The sequence below is a fragment of the Pseudophryne corroboree genome, chromosome 1 (genome assembly GCF_028390025.1).
Source record: "Pseudophryne corroboree isolate aPseCor3 chromosome 1, aPseCor3.hap2, whole genome shotgun sequence".
Classification (NCBI taxonomy): Eukaryota; Metazoa; Chordata; class Amphibia; order Anura; family Myobatrachidae; genus Pseudophryne; species Pseudophryne corroboree.
In genome coordinates this window covers 549,197,453-549,216,068 of record NC_086444.1, presented here as the reverse complement: position 1 = coordinate 549,216,068, position 18,616 = coordinate 549,197,453, and the positions used below count along the sequence as shown (strand labels likewise).

Sequence of the window (18,616 nt, the reverse complement as noted above, 5' to 3'; positions counted from 1 at the left end):
AGCTTCCTATCAGCTGGTTCCTTGAGGGCGGCCGTATCAGGGGACGGTAACGCCACTTGTTTTGATAAGCGTGTGAGCGCCTTATCTACGCTAGGGGGTGTTTCCCAACGCGCCCTAACCTCTGGCGGGAAAGGGTATAATGCCAATAACTTTTTAGAAATTAGCAGTTTTTTATCGGGGGAAACCCACGCTTCATCACACACCTCATTTAATTCATCTGATTCGGGAAAAACTACGGGTAGTTTTTTCACACCCCACATAATACCCTTTTTTGTGGTACTTGTAGTATCAGAAATGTTCAAAACCTCCTTCATTGCCGTGATCATGTAACGTGTGGCCCTACTGGAAAATACGTTTGTTTCCTCACCGTCGACACTGGAGTCAGTGTCCGTGTCTGGGTCTGTGTCGACCACCTGAGGTAACGGGCGCTTTAGAGCCCCTGACGGTGTTTGAGACGCCTGTACAGGTATTAACTGATTTGCCGGCTGTCTCATGTCGTCAACAGTCTTTTGTAAAGTGCTGACACTATCACGTAATTCTTTCCATAAGACCATCCAGTCAGGTGTCGACTCCCTAGGGGGTGACATCACTAACAGAGGCAATTGCTCCGCCTCCACACCATTTTCCTCCTCATACATGTCGACACAACGTACCGACACACAGCACACACACAGGGAATGCTCTGATAGAGGACAGGACCCCACTAGCCCTTTGGGGAGACAGAGGGAGAGTTTGCCAGCACACACCAGAGCGCTATATATATACAGGGATAACCTTATATAAGTGTTTTTCCCTAATATAGCTGCTGTATATATTTATATGCCAATTTAGTGCCCCCCCCTCTCTTGTTTTACCCTGTTTCTGTAGTGCAGGACTGCAGGGGAGAGTCAGGGAGCCTTCCTCCAACGGAGCTGTGAGGAAAAAATGGTGCCAGTGTGCTGAGGAGATAGGCTCCGCTCCTTTTTCGGCGGCCTTTCTCCCGCTTTTTTATGTAAAAATAGGCAGGGGTTAAATACATCCATATAGCCCAGGAGCTATATGTGATGTATTTTTTGCCAAAAAAGGTGTTTTTATTGCGTCTCAGGGCGTCCCCCCCCAGCGCCCTGCACCCTCAGTGACCGGAGTGTGAAGTGTGCTGAGAGCAATGGCGCACAGCTGCGGTGCTGTGCGCTACCTTAGTGAAGACAGAACGTCTTCTGCCGCCGATTTTCCGGACCTCTTCAGTCTTCTGGCTCTGTAAGGGGGACGGCGGCGCGGCTCCGGGACCCATCCATGGCTGGGCCTGTGATCGTCCCTCTGGAGCTAATGTCCAGTAGCCTAAGAAGCCCAATCCACTCTGCACGCAGGTGAGTTTGCTTCTTCTCCCCTTAGTCCCTCGATGCAGTGAGCCTGTTGCCAGCAGGTCTCACTGAAAATAAAAAAAATAAGAATTTACTTACCGATAATTCTATTTCTCATAGTCCGTAGTGGATGCTGGGGACTCCGTAAGGACCAAGGGGAGCAGCGGCCCCGCAGGAGACTGGGCACATCTAAAGAAAGCTTTAGGACTAACTGGTGTGTACTGGCTCCTCCCCCTATGACCCTCCTCCAAGCCTCAGTTAGGATACTGTGCCCGGACGAGCGTACACAATAAGGAAGGATTTTGAATCCCGGGTAAGACTCATACCAGCCACACCAATCACACCGTATAACCTGTGATCTGAACCCAGTTAACAGTATGATAACAGAGGAGCCTCTGAAAGATGGCTCACAACAATAATAACCCGATTTTTGTAACAATAACTATGTACAAGTATTGCAGACAATCCGCACTTGGGATGGGCGCCCAGCATCCACTACGGACTATGAGAAATAGAATTATCGGTAAGTAAATTCTTATTTTCTCTAACGTCCTAAGTGGATGCTGGGGACTCCGTAAGGACCATGGGGATTATACCAAAGCTCCCAAACGGGCGGGAGAGTGCGGATGACTCTGCAGCACCAAATGAGAGAACTCCAGGTCCTCCTCAGCCAGGATATTAATTTTGTAGAATTTTACAAACGTATTTGCTCCTGACCAAGTAGCTGCTCGGCAAAGTTGTAAAGCCGAGACCCCTCGGGCAGCCGCCCAAGATGAGCCCACCTTCCTTGTGGAGTGGGCATTTACAGAATTTTGGTTGTGGCAGGCCTGCCACAGAATGTGCAAGCTGAATTGTACTACAAATCCAACGAGCAATAGTCTGCTTAGAAGCAGGAGCACCCAGCTTGTTGGGTGCACACAGGATAAACAGCGAGTCAGATTTCCTGACTCCAGCCGTCCTGGAAACATATATTTTCAGGGCACTGACAACGTCTAGCAACTTGGAGGCCTCCAAGTCCCTAGTAGCCGCAGGCACCACCAATAGGTTGGTTCAGGTGAGACGCTGAAAACACCTTGGGGAGAAACGGAGGACGAGTCCTCAATTCCGCCCTGTCCGAATGGAAAATCAGATAAGGGCTTTTTCAGGATAAAGCCGCCAATTCTGACACGCGCCTGGCCCAGGCCAGGGCCAACAGCATGACCACTTTCCATGTGAGATATTTTAACTCCACAGATTTAAGTGGTTCAAACCAATGTGACTTTTGGAACCCAAAACTACATTGAGATCCCAAAGTGCCACTGGAGGCACAAAAGGAGGCTGTATATGTAGTACCCCTTTTACAAACGTCAACTTCAGGGACTGAAGCTAGTTCTTTTTGGAAGAAAATTGACAGGGCCGCAAATTTGAACCTTAATGGACCCCAATTTCAGGCCCATAGACACTCCTGTTTGCAGGAAATGTAGGAATCGACCCAGTTGAATTTCCTCCGTCGGGCCTTACTGGCCTCGCACCACGCAACATATTTTCGCCAATTGCGGTGATAATGTTTTTGCGGTTACATCCTTCCTGGCTTTGATCAGGATAGGGATGACTTCCTCCGGAAAGCCTTTTTTCCTTCAGGATCCGGCGTTCAACCGCCATGCCGTCAAACGCAGCCGCGGTAAGTCTTGGAACAGACAGGGTCCTTGCTGGAGCAGGTCCCTTCTTAGAGGTAGAGGCCACGGATCCTCCGTGAGCATCTCTTGAAGTTCCGGTTACCAAGTCCTTCTTGGCCAATCCGGAGCCACGAATATAGTGCTTTCTCCTCTCCATCTTATCAATCTCAGTACCTTGGGTATGAGTGGCAGAGGAGGGAACACATACACTGACTGGTACACCCACGGTGTTACCAGAGCGTCTACAACTATTGCCTGAGGGTCTCTTGACCTGGCGCAATACCTGTCGAGTTTTTTAATCATGTGGACGACTTCTGGGTGAAGTCCCCACTCTCCCGGGTGGAGGTCGTGCTGAGGAAGTCTGCTTCCCAGTTGTCCACTCCCGGAATGAATACTGTTGACAGTGCTATCACATGATTTTCCGCCCAGCGAAGAATTCCTGCAGCTTCTGCCATTGCCCTCCTGCTTCTTGTGCCACCCTGTCTGTTTACGTGGGTGACTGCCATGATGTTGTCCGCTGGATCAACACCGGCTGACCTTGAAGCAGAGGTCTTGCTAAGCTTAGAGCATTGTAAATGGCCCTTAGCTTCAGGATATTTATGTGAAGTGATGTATCCAGGCTTGACCCTAAGCCCTGGATATTCCTTCCCTGTGTGACTGCTCCCCAGCCTCGCAGGCTGGCATCCGTGGTCACCAGGACCCAGTCCTGAATGCCGAATCTGCGGCCCTCTAGAAGATGAGCACTCTGCAACCACCACATGATGGATACCCTTGTCCTTGGTGACAGGGTTATCCGCTGATGCATCTGAAAATGCGACCCGGACCATTTGTCCAGTAAGTTCCACTGGAAAGTTCTTGCGTGGAATCTAACGAATGGGATTGCTTCGTAGGAAGCCACCATTTTTACCCAGAACCCTTGTGCATTGATGCACTGAGACCTGGTTCGGATAACTCCCTGGTTTTCTCTTCCGGGAGAAACACCTTTTTTCTGGACTGTGTCCAGGAACATCCCTAGGAAACAGAAGACAAGTCGTCGGAACCAGCTGCGATTTTGGAATATTGAGAATCCAATCGTGCTGCCGCAACACTACCTGAGATAGTGCTACACCGACTTCCAACTGTTCCCTGGATCTTACCCTTATCAGGGAATCGTCCAAGTAAGGGATAACTAAAATTCCCTTCCTTCGAAGGGATATCATTTCGGCCATTACCTTGGTAAAGACCCGGGGTGCCGTGGACCATCCCTACGGCAGCGTCTGAACTGATAGTGACAGTTCTGTACCATAACCTGAGGTACCCTTGGTGAGAAGGGTAAACTTTGACATGAAGGTAAGCATCCTTGATGTCCCAAGACATCATGTAGTCCCCTTCTTCCAGGTTCGCAATCACTGCTCTGAGTGACTCAATCTTGAATTTGAACCTCTGTATGTAAGTGTTCAAAGATTTTAGATTTAGAATCGGTTTCACCGGGCCGTCTGGCTTCGGTACCACAATAGTGTGGAATAATACCCCGTTTCCTGTTGCAGGAGGGGTACCTTGATTATCACCTGCTGGGTGAATGGCTTCCAAAACTGCCTCCCTGTCAGAGGGAGACGTCGGTAAAGCCGACTTTTGGAAACGGCGAGGGGGAGACGTCTCGAATTTCAATATGTACCCTTGAGATATTACCTGAAGGATCCAGAGGTCTACTTGCGAGTGAGCCCACTGCGCACTGAAATTCATTGAGAACGGGCCCCCACCGTGCCTGAGTTTGTAAGGCCCTAGCGTCATACTGAGGGCTTTTGCAGAGGCGGGAAAGGATTTCTGTTCCTGGGAACTGGGTAATCTCTTCAGCCTTTTTCCTCTCCCTCTGTCACGAGCAGAAAAGAGGAACCTTTTGTCCGCTTGCCAACAAAAGGACTGCGCCTGATAATACGGCGTCTTATTTTGAGAGGCGACCTGGGGTACAAACGTGGATTTCCCAGTTGTTGCCGTGGCCACCAGGTCTAAAAGACCGACCCCAAATGTCCCCTTTTAAAGGCAATACTTCCAAATGCCGTTTGGAATCCGCATCACCTGACCATTTTACTGGTAGAATTGGACAACGCACTTATACTTGATGCCAGTCGGCAAATATTCCGCTGTGCATCATGCATATATAGAAATGCATCTTTTAAATGCTCTATAGGCAATAATATACTATCCTTATCTAGGATATCAATATTTCCAGTCAGGGAATCCGACCATGCCAACCCAGCACTGCACCTCCAGGCTGAGGCGATTGCTGGTCGCAGTATAACACCAGTATGTGTGTGAATACATTTTTGGATACCCTCCTGCTTTTTATCAGCAGGATCCTTAAGGGCGGCCATCTCATGAGAAGGTAGAGCCCTTGTTCTTACAAGCGTGTGAGCGCCTTATCCCCCCTAGGGGGTGTTTCCCAACGCACCCTAACCTCTGGCGGGAAAGGGTATACAGCCAATACTTTTTAAGAAATTATCAATTGTTATAGGGGGGAAACCCACGTATCATCACACACCTCATTTTATTTTTCAGATTCAGGAAAACTACAGGTAGTTTTTCCCTCATCATAATACCCCTTTTTGGTGGTACTCGTATTATCAGAAATGTATAAAACATTTTCCATTGTCTCAATCATGTAACGTGTGGCCCTACTGGAAATCACGGTTGTCTCTTCACCGTCGACACAGGAGTCAGTATCCGTGTCGGCGTCTGTATCTGCCATCTGAGGTAACGGGCGCTTTAGAGCCCCTGATGGCCTATGAGACGTCTGGACAGGCACAAGCTGAGTAGCCGGCTGTCTCATGTCAACCACTGTTTTTTTATACAGAGCTGACACGGTCACGTAATTTTCAACAGTACATCCACTCAGGTGTCGACCCCCTAGGTGGTGGCATCACTGTTACAGACACTCTGCTCCGTCTCCACATCATTTTTCTCCTCATACATGTCGACACAAACGTACCGACACACAGCACACACACAGGGAATGCTCTGATAGAGGACAGGACCCCACTAGCCCTTTGGGGAGACAGAGGGAGAGTATGCCAGCACACACCAGAGCGCTATATATATATATATATACAGGGATAACCTTATATAAGTGTTTTTCCCCTTATAGCTGCTGTATGTTTTAATATTGCGCCTAATTAGTGCCCCCCTCTCTTTTTTTTAACCCTTTCTGTAGTGCAGGGAAGAGCCAGGGAGCTTCCCTCCAACTGAGCTGTGAGGGAAAATGGCGCCAGTGTGCTGAGGAGATAGGCTCCGCCCCCTTTTCGGCGGCCTTATCACCCGTTTTTCTGTATATTCTGGCAGGGGTTAAATGCATCCATATAGCCCAGGAGCTATATGTGATGCATTTTTTGCCATGTAAGGTATTTTTATTGTGTTTTATTGCGTCTCAGGGCGCCCCCCCCCAGCGCCCTGCACCCTCAGTGACCGGAGTATGAAGTGTGCTGAGAGCAATGGCGCACAGCTGCAGTGCTGTGCGCTACCTTATTGAAGACAGGAACGTCTTCTGCCGCCGATTTTTCCGGACCTCTTCGCTCTTCTGGCTCTGTAAGGGGGCCGGCGGCGCGGCTCCGGGACCCATCCAGGCTGAACCTGTGATCGTCCCTCTGGAGCTAATGTCCAGTAGCCAAGAAGCCCAATCCACTCTGCACGCAGGTGAGTTCGCTTCTTCTCCCCTTAGTCCCTCGATGCAGTGAGCCTGTTGCCAGCAGGTCTCACTGAAAATAATAAACCTAAACTAAAACTTTCACTAAGAAGCTCAGGAGAGCCCCTAGTGTGCACCCTTCTCGTCGGGCACAGAAATCTAACTGAGGCTTGGAGGAGGGTCATAGGGGGAGGAGCCAGTGCACACCAGTTAGTCCTAAAGCTTTCTTTAGATGTGCCCAGTCTCCTGCGGGGCCGCTGCTCCCCTTGGTCCTTACGGAGTCCCCAGCATCCACTTAGGACGTTAGAGAAACCTATTTAAACTTTTACTCTAAGCAGCTCAGGAGAGCCACCTAGATTGCACCCTTCTCGTTCGGGCACAAAATCTTAACTGAGGCTTGGAGGAGGGTCATAGGGGGAGGAGCCAGTGCACACCAGGTAGTCCTAAAGCTTTTTACTTTTGTGCCCAGTCTCCTGCGGAGCCGCTATTCCCCATGGTCCTTTCGGAGTCCCCAGCATCCACTAGGACGTTAGAGAAATGCTCCTTGTACAGTATGTGATTGGAGCAATACACCTTTGCGTCCTCCTTTGTCAACGAACAAAAAAAGCATTAAATTAAATTTGACTAAGCAGTACCGCTGCAATCCATCAGTGTATGTAATGCTTACACATGGTACATTTAAAGTAGCGCATCATTAGAAGTATACAAGTCTCATTAGCAGTACTTTAAAATATCTGCTTTGTACTTTACAATTGCCCTGTACCCCTTCCAATAAAGGCCTCAGAGAGATTTAGGTATATTGTCTGGGATTTCTTGCACTCGCTGTAAAAGCTGGAATTTACATTTAACTTTGTGGGTTATAATTATGCCCCCTTGTTAGTTATTATTCCTTCTTTATGTCAATACTCCTTTGCTGCACACTTGAAACTGAGTTAAAGTAAAACTGAAACATTCATTTTTAACACAGGGCATACGAGTTCCATCATGGTACGATGACAAAGATTGCTGCTGAAGTAGATATGTCTGCTATAAAATACATTAACCCCTTATCAAACAGTTGTGCCATTCTCAAGCAACTGGCACAGTCAGAGATCCAAAGTTTTAAGCTTTTATTATAAAATCAAGACATATATAGATGTATGCAATTCAGCAGCAGTTACGCCTGGACTGACTCCTCCCTTGTGAACATACCTTTTCTTCTTCCTGCCATAAAACTCACTCCCCCTCCCAGCCCAGTCAGCTAGGGAAGACACAGCCTCGCCTAGAACCTCACTCTCCTTCCATCCTTGACAAAGTACACAATGCCCCTGGCACTAAACCGCTATTTGTGATATGGGCCTGAGGCACATGTGGCAAAGCTCAGGATAATAGCCTAGGAATGTATTTCATTCTCATCACATGGGCACAAGAAGGCTCATTAAAATTTGCATTCTGTAACAGACATTTTCCTTCCCCATTAAATTTAGGCCTACATAGCATGAATTAAAAGCACACATCTTAATCATAAGAATACTGGAGTATATATTAATTAGTATTCATTATATTAACATCAAGGTTAGGAGACAGAAAGAATGCTTCAGAAAATAAGAATTTACTTACCGATAATTCTATTTCTCGGAGTCCGTAGTGGATGCTGGGGTTCCTGAAAGGACCATGGGGAATAGCGGCTCCGCAGGAGACAGGGCACAAAAAGTAAAGCTTTAGGATCAGGTGGTGTGCACTGGCTCCTCCCCCTATGACCCTCCTCCAAGCCTCAGTTAGGATACTGTGCCCGGACGAGCGTACACAATAAGGAAGGATTTTGAATCCCGGGTAAGACTCATACCAGCCACACCAATCACACTGTACAACCTGTGATCTGAACCCAGTTAACAGTATGATAACAGCGGAGCCTCTGAAAAGATGGCTCACAACAATAATAACCCGATTTTTGTAACTATGTACAAGTAATGCAGATAATCCGCACTTGGGATGGGCGCCCAGCATCCACTACGGACTCCGAGAAATAGAATTATCGGTAAGTAAATTCTTATTTTCTCTATCGTCCTAGTGGATGCTGGGGTTCCTGAAAGGACCATGGGGATTATACCAAAGCTCCCAAACGGGCGGGAGAGTGCGGATGACTCTGCAGCACCGAATGAGAGAGCTCCAGGTCCTCCTTAGCCAGGGTATCAAACTTGTAGGATTTTACAAACGTGTTTGCCCCAGACTAAATAGCCGCTCGGCAAAGTTGTAAAGCCGAGACCCCTCGGGCAGCCGCCCAAGATGAGCCCACCTTCCTTGTGGAATGGGCATTTACATATTTTGGCTGTGGCAGGCCTGCCACAGAATGTGCAAGCTGAATTGTATTACACATCCAACTAGCAATAGTCTGCTTAGAAGCAAGAGCACCCAGTTTGTTGGGTGCATACAGGATAACACGTTTTCCTGACTCCAGCCGTCCTGGAACCTATACTTTCAGGGCCCTGACAACATCCAGCAACTTGGAGTCCTCCAAGTCCCTAGTAGGCGCAAGGCACCACAATAAGCTGGTTCAGGTGAAACACTGACACCACCTTAGGGAGAGAACTGGGGACGAGTCCGCAGCTCTGCCCTGTCCGAATGGACAAATAGATATGGGCTTTTTTGAGAAAAAACCCACCAATTTGACACTCGCCTGGCCCAGGCCAGAGCCAAGAGCATGGTCACTTTTCATGTGAGATGCTTCAAATCCACAGATTTGACTGGTTTTAAACCAATGTGATTTGAGGAATCCCAGAACTACGTTGAGATCCCACAGTGCCACTGGAGGCACAAAAGGGGGTTGTATATGCAATACTCCCTTGACAAACTTCTGGACTTCAGGAACTGAAGCCAATTCTTTCTGGAAGAAAATCGACAGGGCCGAAATTTGAACCTTAATGGGCCCCAATTTGAGGCCCATAGACACTCCTGTTTGCAGGAAATGCAGGAATCGACCGAGTTGAAATTTCTTCGTGGGGCCTTCCTGGCCTCACACCACGCAACATATTTCCGCCACATGTGGTGATAATGTTGTGCGGTCACCTCCTTCCTGGCTTTGACCAGGGTAGGAATGACCTCTTCCGGAATGCCTTTTTCCCTTAGGATCCGGCGTTCCACCGCCATGCCGTCAAACGCAGCTGCGGTAAGTCTTGGAACAGACATGGTACTTGCTGAAGCAAGTCCCTTCTTAGCGGCAGAGGCCATAAGTCCTCTGTGAGCATCTCTTGAAGTTCCGGGTACCAAGTCCTTCTTGGCCAATCCGGAGCCATGAGTATAGTTCTTACTCCTCTACGTCTTATAATTCTCAGTACCTTAGGTATGAGAAGCAGAGGAGGGAACACATACACCGACTGGTACACCCACGGTGTTACCAGAACGTCCACAGCTATTGCCTGAGGGTCTCTTGACCTGGCGCAATACCTGTCCCGTTTTTTGTTCAGACGGGACGCCATCATGTCCACCTTTGGTATTTCCCAACGGTTCACAATCATGTGGAAAAACTTCCCGATGAAGTTTCCACTCTCCCGGGTGGAGGTCGTGCCTGCTGAGGAAGTCTGCTTCCCAGTTTCCACTCCCGGAATGAAACACTGCTGACAGTGCTATCACATGATTTTCCGCCCAGCGAAAAGTCCTTGCAGTTTTTGCCATTGCCCTCCTGCTTCTTGTGCCGCCCTGTCTGTTTACGTGGGCGACTGCCGTGATGTTTTTCCCACTGGATCAATACCGGCTGACCTTGAAGCAGAGGTCTTGCTAAGCTTAGAGCATTATAAATTTACCCTTAGCTCCAGTATATTTATGTGGAGAAAAGTCTCCAGACTTGATCACACTCCCTGGAAATTTTTTCCTTGTGTGACTGCTCCCCAGCCTCTCGGGCTGGCCTCCGTGGTCACCAGCATCCAATCCTGAATGCCGAATCTGCGGCCCTCTAGAAGATGAGCACTCTGTAACCACCACAGGAGAGACACCCTTGTCATTGGATATAGGGTTATCCGCTGATGCATCTGAAGATGCGATCCGGACCATTTGTCAAGCAGATCCCACTGAAAAGTTCTTGCGTGAAATCTGCCGAATGGAATTTCTTCGTAGGAAGCCACCATTTTTACCAGGACCCTTGTGCAATGATGCACTGACACTTTTCCTGGTTTTAGGAGGTTCTTGACTAGCTCGGATAACTCCCTGGCTTTCTCTTCCGGGAGAAACACCTTTTTCTGGACTGTGTCCAGAATCATCCCTAGGCACAGCAGACGTGTCGTCAGGATCAGCTGCGATTTTGGAATATTTAGAATCCATCCGTGCTGTTGTAGCAGTATCCGAGATAGTGCTACTCCGACCTCCAACTGTTCCCTGGACTTTGCCCTTATCAGGAGATCGTCCAAGTAAGGGGTAATTAAGACGCCTTTTCTTCGAAGAAGAATCATCATTTCGGCCATTACCTTGGTAAAGACCCGGGGTGCCGTGGACAATCCAAACGGCAGCGTCTGAAACTGACAGTGACAGTTCTATACCACGAACCTGAGGTACCCTTAGTGAGAAGGGCAAATTTGGGACATGGAGGTAAGCATCCCTGATGTCCCGGGACACTATATAGTCCCCTTCTTCCTGGTTCGTTATCACTGCTCTGAGTGACTCCATCTTGATTTGAACCTTTGTAAGTGTTCAAATTTTTTTAGATTTAGAATAGGTCTCACCTAGCCTTCTGGCTTCAGTACCACAATATAGTGTGGAATAATACCCCTTTCCTTGTTGTAGGAGGGGTACGGTAATTTGATTATCACCTGCTGGGAATACAGCTTGTGAATTTTTTCCCATACTGCCTCCTTGTCGGAGGGATACCTTGGTAAAGCAGACTTCAGGAGCCTGCGAGGGGGAAACGTTTCGACATTCCAATCTGTACCCCTGGGATACTACTTGTAGGATCCAGGGGTCCTGTACGGTCCCAGCGTCATGCTGAGAGCTTGGCAGAAGCGGTGGAAGGCTTCTGTTCCTGGGAATGGGCTGCCTGCTGCAGTCTTCTTCCCTTTCCTCTATCCCTGGGCAAATATGACTCTTATAGGGACGAAAGGACTGAGGCTGAAAAGACGGTGTCTTTTTCTGCAGAGATGTGACTTAGGGTAAAAACGGTGGATTTTCCAGCAGTTGCCGTGGCCACCAGGTCCGATGGACTGACCCCAAATAACTCCTCTTCCTTTATACGGCAATACACCTTTGTGCCGTTTGGAATCTGCATCACCTGACCACTGTCGTGTCCATAAACATCTTCTGGCAGATATGGACATCGCACTTACTCTTGATGCCAGAGTGCAAATATCCCTCTGTGCATCTCGCATATATAGAAATGCATCCTTTAAATGCTCTATAGTCAATAAAATACTGTCCCTGTCAAGGGTATCAATATTTTTAGTCAGGGAATCCGACCAAGCCACCCCAGCTCTGCACATCCAGGCTGAGGCGATCGCTGGTCGCAGTATAACACCAGTATGTGTGTATATACTTTTATATGATATTTTCCAGCCTCCTGTCAGCTGGCTCCTTGAGGACGGCCCTATCTATAGACGGTACCGCCACTTGTTTTGATAAGCGTGTGAGCGCCTTATCCACCCTAAGGGGTGTTTCCCAACGCGCCCTAACTTCTGGCGGGAAAGGGTATACCGCCAATAATTTTCTATCGGGGGGAACCCACGCATCATCACACACTTCATTTAATTTATCTGATTCAGGAAAAACTACAGGTAGTTTTTTCACATCCCACATAATACCCTCTTTTGTGGTACTTGTAGTATCAGAAATATGTAACACCTCCTTCATTGCCCTTAACGTGTGGCCCTAATAAGGAATACGTTTGTTTATTCACCGTCGACACTGGATTCAGTGTCCGTGTCTGTGTCGACCGACTAAGGTAAACGGGCGTTTTAAAACCCCTGACGGTGTTTTTGAGACGTCTGGACCGGTACTAATTGTTTGTCGGCCGTCTCATGTCGTCAACCGACCTTGCAGCGTGTTGACATTATCACGTAATTCCCTAAATAAGCCATCCATTCCGGTGTCGACTCCCTAGAGAGTGACATCACCATTACAGGCAATTGCTCCGCCTCCTCACCAACATCGTCCTCATACATGTCGACACACACGTACCGACACACAGCACACACACAGGGAATGCTCTGATAGAGGACAGGACCCACTAGCCCTTTGGAGAGACAGAGGGAGAGTTTGCCAGCACACACCAAAAAACGCTATAATTATATAGGGACAACCTTATATAAGTGTTTTCCCTTATAGCATCTTTTTATATATTTCTAACGCCAAATTAGTGCCCCCCCTCTCTGTTTTAACCCTGTTTCTGTAGTGCAGTGCAGGGGAGAGCCTGGGAGCCTTCGCTCCAGCCTTTCTGTGAGGGAAAATGGCGCTGTGTGCTGAGGAGATAGGCCCCGCCCCTTTTTCGGCGGGCTCGTCTCCCGCTCTTCAACGGATTCTGGCAGGGGTTAAATATCTCCATATAGCCCCCGGAGGCTATATGTGAGGTATTTTTTGCCAAAAAATAGGTTTACATTGCCTCCCAGGGCGCCCCCCTCCCAGCGCCCTGCACCCTCAGTGACTGCCGTGTGAAGTGTGCTGAGAGCAATGGCGCACAGCTGCAGTGCTGTGCGCTACCTTAAGAAGACTGAGGAGTCTTCTGCCGCCGATTCTGGACCTTCTTCTCTTTTCAGCATCTGCAAGGGGGCCGGCGGCGAGGCTCCGGTGACCATCCAGGCTGTACCTGTGATCGTCCCTCTGGAGCTAATGTCCAGTAGCCAAAGAAGCCAATCCATCCTGCACGCAGGTGAGTTCACTTCTTCTCCCCTAAGTCCCTCGTTGCAGTGATCCTGTTGCCAGCAGGACTCACTGTAAAATAAAAAACCTAAGCTAAACTTTTCTAAGCAGCTCTTTAGGAGAGCCACCTAGATTGCACCCTTCTCGGCCGGGCACAAAAATCTAACTGAGGCTTGGAGGAGGGTCATAGGGGGAGGAGCCAGTGCACACCACCTGATCCTAAAGCTTTACTTTTTGTGCCCTGTCTCCTGCGGAGCCGCTATTCCCCATGGTCCTTTCAGGAACCCCAGCATCCACTAGGACGATAGAGAAATAAGTTTACTGCCATAACCTTATTCGCTTAAACCATAGTCTGTTGAATCATCCAGGAGACTCAAATATTTGAGATGCCCCTCGAACCCCTTAGTGCAGGCTTTTTCAACCAGTGTGCCGCGACCAGTTGCAAAGTGTGCCGCGGAGCCAGAGCAGCTTCCTGCACCTTCAGAGTGAACTGTTGGCCCAGGCTCTTCTTAGAGGATCAGTCATGCTCCAGCCATGACCTATGCCTTGATGACGCGGCGGTGTGATATCATAGGTCACGGCCACCGCGTCACACCACTCAGCCAGCCCACCCGCCTGCATACACAACTTCCAGTTCCCGCCTGCATACACAGCTTTCCTTGCCCACCCACATTCACACCTGCCCGACCGTTCACTGCTCAATATTCGCAGTACTCCACCATGAACAACCCCCGCGACTGAGGGACAGTTGACCGGTAGGGACTAATATTTGTTATGTTATTTCTCCTGTCGGGAGCAATAGAAAATATGGGGGGAACAATGTGAATAATTCATGTGGGAAGCAATAGGATTTATGTAGGGATCAACATGATTTAAGTGGGGAGCAATGTGATTGTTTTTTCTGTGTAGACCAATGTATGTGTGGATTTGTTTTTTTACTATGAGGGCCAATGTATGTTTTTTTTGTTTTGTTTTTTCCTGTGGGTGAACTGATGGTATGCCTTGGCAATTTTAAAATATTGTTCGGTGTGCCGCGAGTAAAAAAAAGGTTGAAAATCACTGCCTTAGTGAAACGGGAGAGAAGAGGCACGATTACACAATTCTCAGGGAACTGCTTCATCAGGAAGCACCCACCCTAGTGATCAGCTGTATCTACAATTTCAAAGTCGTCAGGAATTACCTAAACACAGCGAGTTGGTGGCAGAGGAGGATTTAGACCTCATGGGGCCCTAAGCAAGACACCAATTTGGGGCCCCCCTTCATCAAACAATCTTCAGTGTGATCCCCTCTTATCTATGCTCACTGTCTACCCCTTCTGTGTCACCCTGGTCTGTCAGCCCTTCATCTTTTAGATTGTAAGCTCGTAAGAGCAGGGCCTTCTTTCCTCATGCGCCTTTCCTTTTCTTACTTACACTTATACTCCCTTTGATGGCACCTAACCCCTGGTTTTCTATACCTGTCCTATATTGTCTTGAACTGTAAGTGCTGTTTTCTTGTTTGCTCATTTGACTATGTACTGTGTAATTGGGCGCTGCAGATCCCTTGTGGTGCCATATAAATAAAGGATAATAATAATAATAATAATAATAATCCCCCCACCAATTGTAGCAATCCCCCACTCATTATGCTGCCCCCAAGTCAGTGTATTCTCCCCAATCTGCCCCCCGCCCGATTACAGCAGGTGGATGGTAGTTGTACTAGTGCACGTAAAATCACACTGTAGACACTGCACACAGGCCGGTGCAGACAAGTGGCACCTGGTAGCTATCTAGCCACTGACAGCCTGCCGGGAGTATTCAGCCAGCCCAGCACTCTGACATTTTCGGCGGAAATCAGAAATGCCCTCCCGATTACATAATCTGTCGGCAAGCCCTCTGGGACCTGCCGGGCCCTTGCCGCTGCTTTGGTTGCATAGTGGTAAATCTGCTACTGCACAGTGCTGAGTTTGCTAACTTAATTGTCAGACCTCGCATAATTGAGTCACACTAAAGGCACCGATATATAGTCAATACCTTCATTGACTGAGGGGTGCAATAATGGTTATTATAAGGGTTGGGGGACCTGCAGCAATCAGTGGGGGGGCCACACTGATATACAGTATAATGCAAGCACCCATACCTTAGAATACTTATTATTACACCCAATGCATTAGTGTTCATTGCATTATATATTTATTATTGTTTTATTTATTAACAGTTTCTTATATAGTGCAGCAAATTCCGTTGCGCTTTACAACTAGACACAATGATAAGACAAAACTGGGTAATAACAAACAGTCAGAGGTAGGAAGGCCCTGTTCGCAATCTTACAATCTGTGTGCCCCCCCCCCTTACTGATTGTAGCAGCCTAGCAGGTCCCCTAAAATGCCCATTATTACACCCCTCAGTCAGTGTGACTGTATTGATTCTATATCAGTGCCCCACTGATTGTAGCAGGCATATCCTATTTATGGTATATCACCAGTCAGTGTGTGCCTCCCACCCAGCCATGACTGTAGCAGGCGGATGTTAGACACTGCACTTAAGATAACACTGTCCACCCCCACCCCCCCACTCCCGCCTGATTGGAATTTAAAATAGGTGGATAGTATATAAAATGAAAAAAATTCTGTACTAAAGTACACTGGAAGACCTCATGTTTTTTTTTCTGTGCACGTCCCGGCTCCTCTCTCTAAGCATCTGACGTCATACACGTGTGTCATGACTGGTCACACGCACAGTAAAAACAACAAACAAAGAGGAAGGAGGGTGCAAATCCCCACCCCCAAATTCCCTTCCGCACACTGAAAATTACCTGTAACCATCCCTGAATCTATCTGGTAATAAAATTCAGAGAATTCGTCACATATGTTTGCAAACACATGTTTAGCTGCTGGCCACTTCACGGCTTCTCTGATACAGCAGTCCTAACTCTACTTGATGTGGGCACTGCTATTATGTAGGTTAGGACTGCTGTATCAGAGAAGCCGTGAAGTGGCCAGCAGCTAAACATGTGTTTGCAAACATATGTGACGAATTCTCTGAATTTTATTACCAGATAGATTCAGGGATGGTTACAGGTAATTTTCAGTGTGCGGAAGGGAATTTGGGGGTGGGGATTTGCACCGCCCTTCCTCTTTGTTTGCTTGTCTGTGACCCCTCCCCCTTCCAGCACCTGATATATAATTACCTCCAGGTATGATTGAGCAGCTTCCAAATTGTTTGTCTGCTTGTGTGCATGAGGCATTGAATGGGAGCAGCATTTGGAAGGCATGCTGTTCCTTGTAGTGCCAATGGGAGATCCTGGGGGTGGCTCCCGGGTAAGTTAGCTCTCTGTCTGGAAGTGTTTTAGTAATAGCCTTTATCATGAGGCGTACTGTGACAAATTACATGGCCCTATGTGGGCACTGCTATCAAGTAGTTAGGACTGCTGTATCAGAGAAGCAGTGAAGTGGTCAGCAGCTAAACATGTGTTTGCAAACATTTGTGACGAATTCTCTGAATTTTATTACCAGATAGATTCAGGGATGGTTACAGGTAATTTTCAGTGTGCGGAAGGGAATTTGGGGGTGGGGATTTGCACCCCCCTTCCTCTTTGTTTGTTGTTTGTCTGTGACCCCTCCCCCTTCCAGCACCTGATATATAATTATCTCCAGGTATGATTGAGCAGCTTCCAAATTGTTTGTCTGCTTGTGTGCATGAGGCATTGAATGGGAGCAGCATTTGGAAGGCATGCTGTTCCTTGTAGTGCCAATGAGAGATCCTGGGGGTGGCTCCCGGGTAAGTTAGCTCTCTGTCTGGAAGTGTTTTAGTAATAGCCTTTATCATGAGGCGTACTGTAACAAATTACATGGCCCTATGTGGGCACTGCTATCAAGTAGAGTTAGGACTGCTGTATCAGAGAAGCCGTGAAGTGGCCAGCAGCTAAACATGTGTTTGCAAACATTTGTGACGAATTCTCTGAATTTTATTACCAGATAGATTCAGGGATGGTTACAGGTAATTTTCAGTGTGCGGAAGGGGATTTGGGGGTGGGGATTTGCACCCCCCTTCCTCTTTGTTTGTCTGTGACCTCTCCCCACTCCAGCACCCGATATACAATTACTTCCAGGTATGATTGAGCAGCTTCCAAATTGTTTGTCCACACGCACAGTACTGCAGGACTGGAGCCAGCACCAAACAGCTGTCTAATCAGTGACAGCCTGCCAGCTCAGCTCTCGGAAAGTTTAGGCGACGTTAGTGGTCCGCTGGATAAGCAGCCGCTGTGGTTGTCTTGTGATAAATCCTCCACCACTGGTTGGTGGAAACCATTCTGGGGGAGTTGTGACTTTAAAATGGAGGCATATGGACACGGGAGGGGGGTTGGAGTAGACACTCCTAGAAATATTTTTTCTTCACTAAGATAGTTACATACATTGATGCTTTTAACTTCACCACACTTAATAAGTCAGTTTATGGAAATAATAATTGTTAGTTACAGTAAGCTCTAACGCACACCTTCCAGGTGAGTAAGAGCAGGATATTTAATGCTCATGTTACATAGAGATCATTCCATCCATATTAAATATGTAAATAAAAAACCCCATCGGACCCGCTTTATTGGGGGGGGGGGGGGACTAATGCCTGGTACATAAAGATACTGTAAAACAATTCAGTCATCAGCCCTGCAGACTACACAGCAGTAGGATATAGGGCAGAGAGGCAGCTGCTACCTGGGTGCTGCTGCTGAGCTCGGTGCTCCTCCTCTTCCTCTCCGTCTGGGGTCCGGTGTCACACGAGTCTGACCTCCTCCGTCTCTTCTTCTCTTTAGAACTTTTCTTCCCCCCGGTCATGGCGGCGACAGGCTGCTGGTGACACCTGTGGCCGAACAGCGGCGTGTAGCGGGCTGGCAGGGGACTGAGGTACTGCAGCAGCGGCGGCGGTGCCCTCAGGGAGTCGGGCCAAGCGAAAGACTAGTGCGCTCCCAGCAGCCACAGCACGGCGCTCATAATCAACAACGCCAGGCGGCCAGGGAACCTATCGCAGCAGCCCCACTGCTACCCGTCTCCAAGGTTACCGGACGCACTCGTCGCGTCATACTGAAGCCAGCGGAGCCATGTCTGGTAAGGGAAGCGTGACTGCCACATCCAGCCCAGCAGCCACGTCCTTGCCGTAAAGCAGCACCGCCAATCATAC

The 18,616-nt window shown here is 48.3% G+C and overlaps 1 protein-coding gene across 1 annotated transcript in view; it reads right to left on the bottom strand.

Moving 5' to 3' along the window:
• The window catches only part of CAAP1 (caspase activity and apoptosis inhibitor 1), an 89,632-nt gene extending 71,026 nt beyond the window's left edge, over positions 1-18,606 (bottom strand). Inside the window, exon 1 of the mRNA XM_063914108.1 lies at positions 18,154-18,606. Coding sequence (XP_063770178.1) covers positions 18,154-18,273 — 120 coding nt within the window. The 5' untranslated portion in view covers positions 18,274-18,606. The remainder of the gene's footprint in view (positions 1-18,153) is intronic.
• Positions 18,607-18,616: the final 10 nt, after the last annotated feature.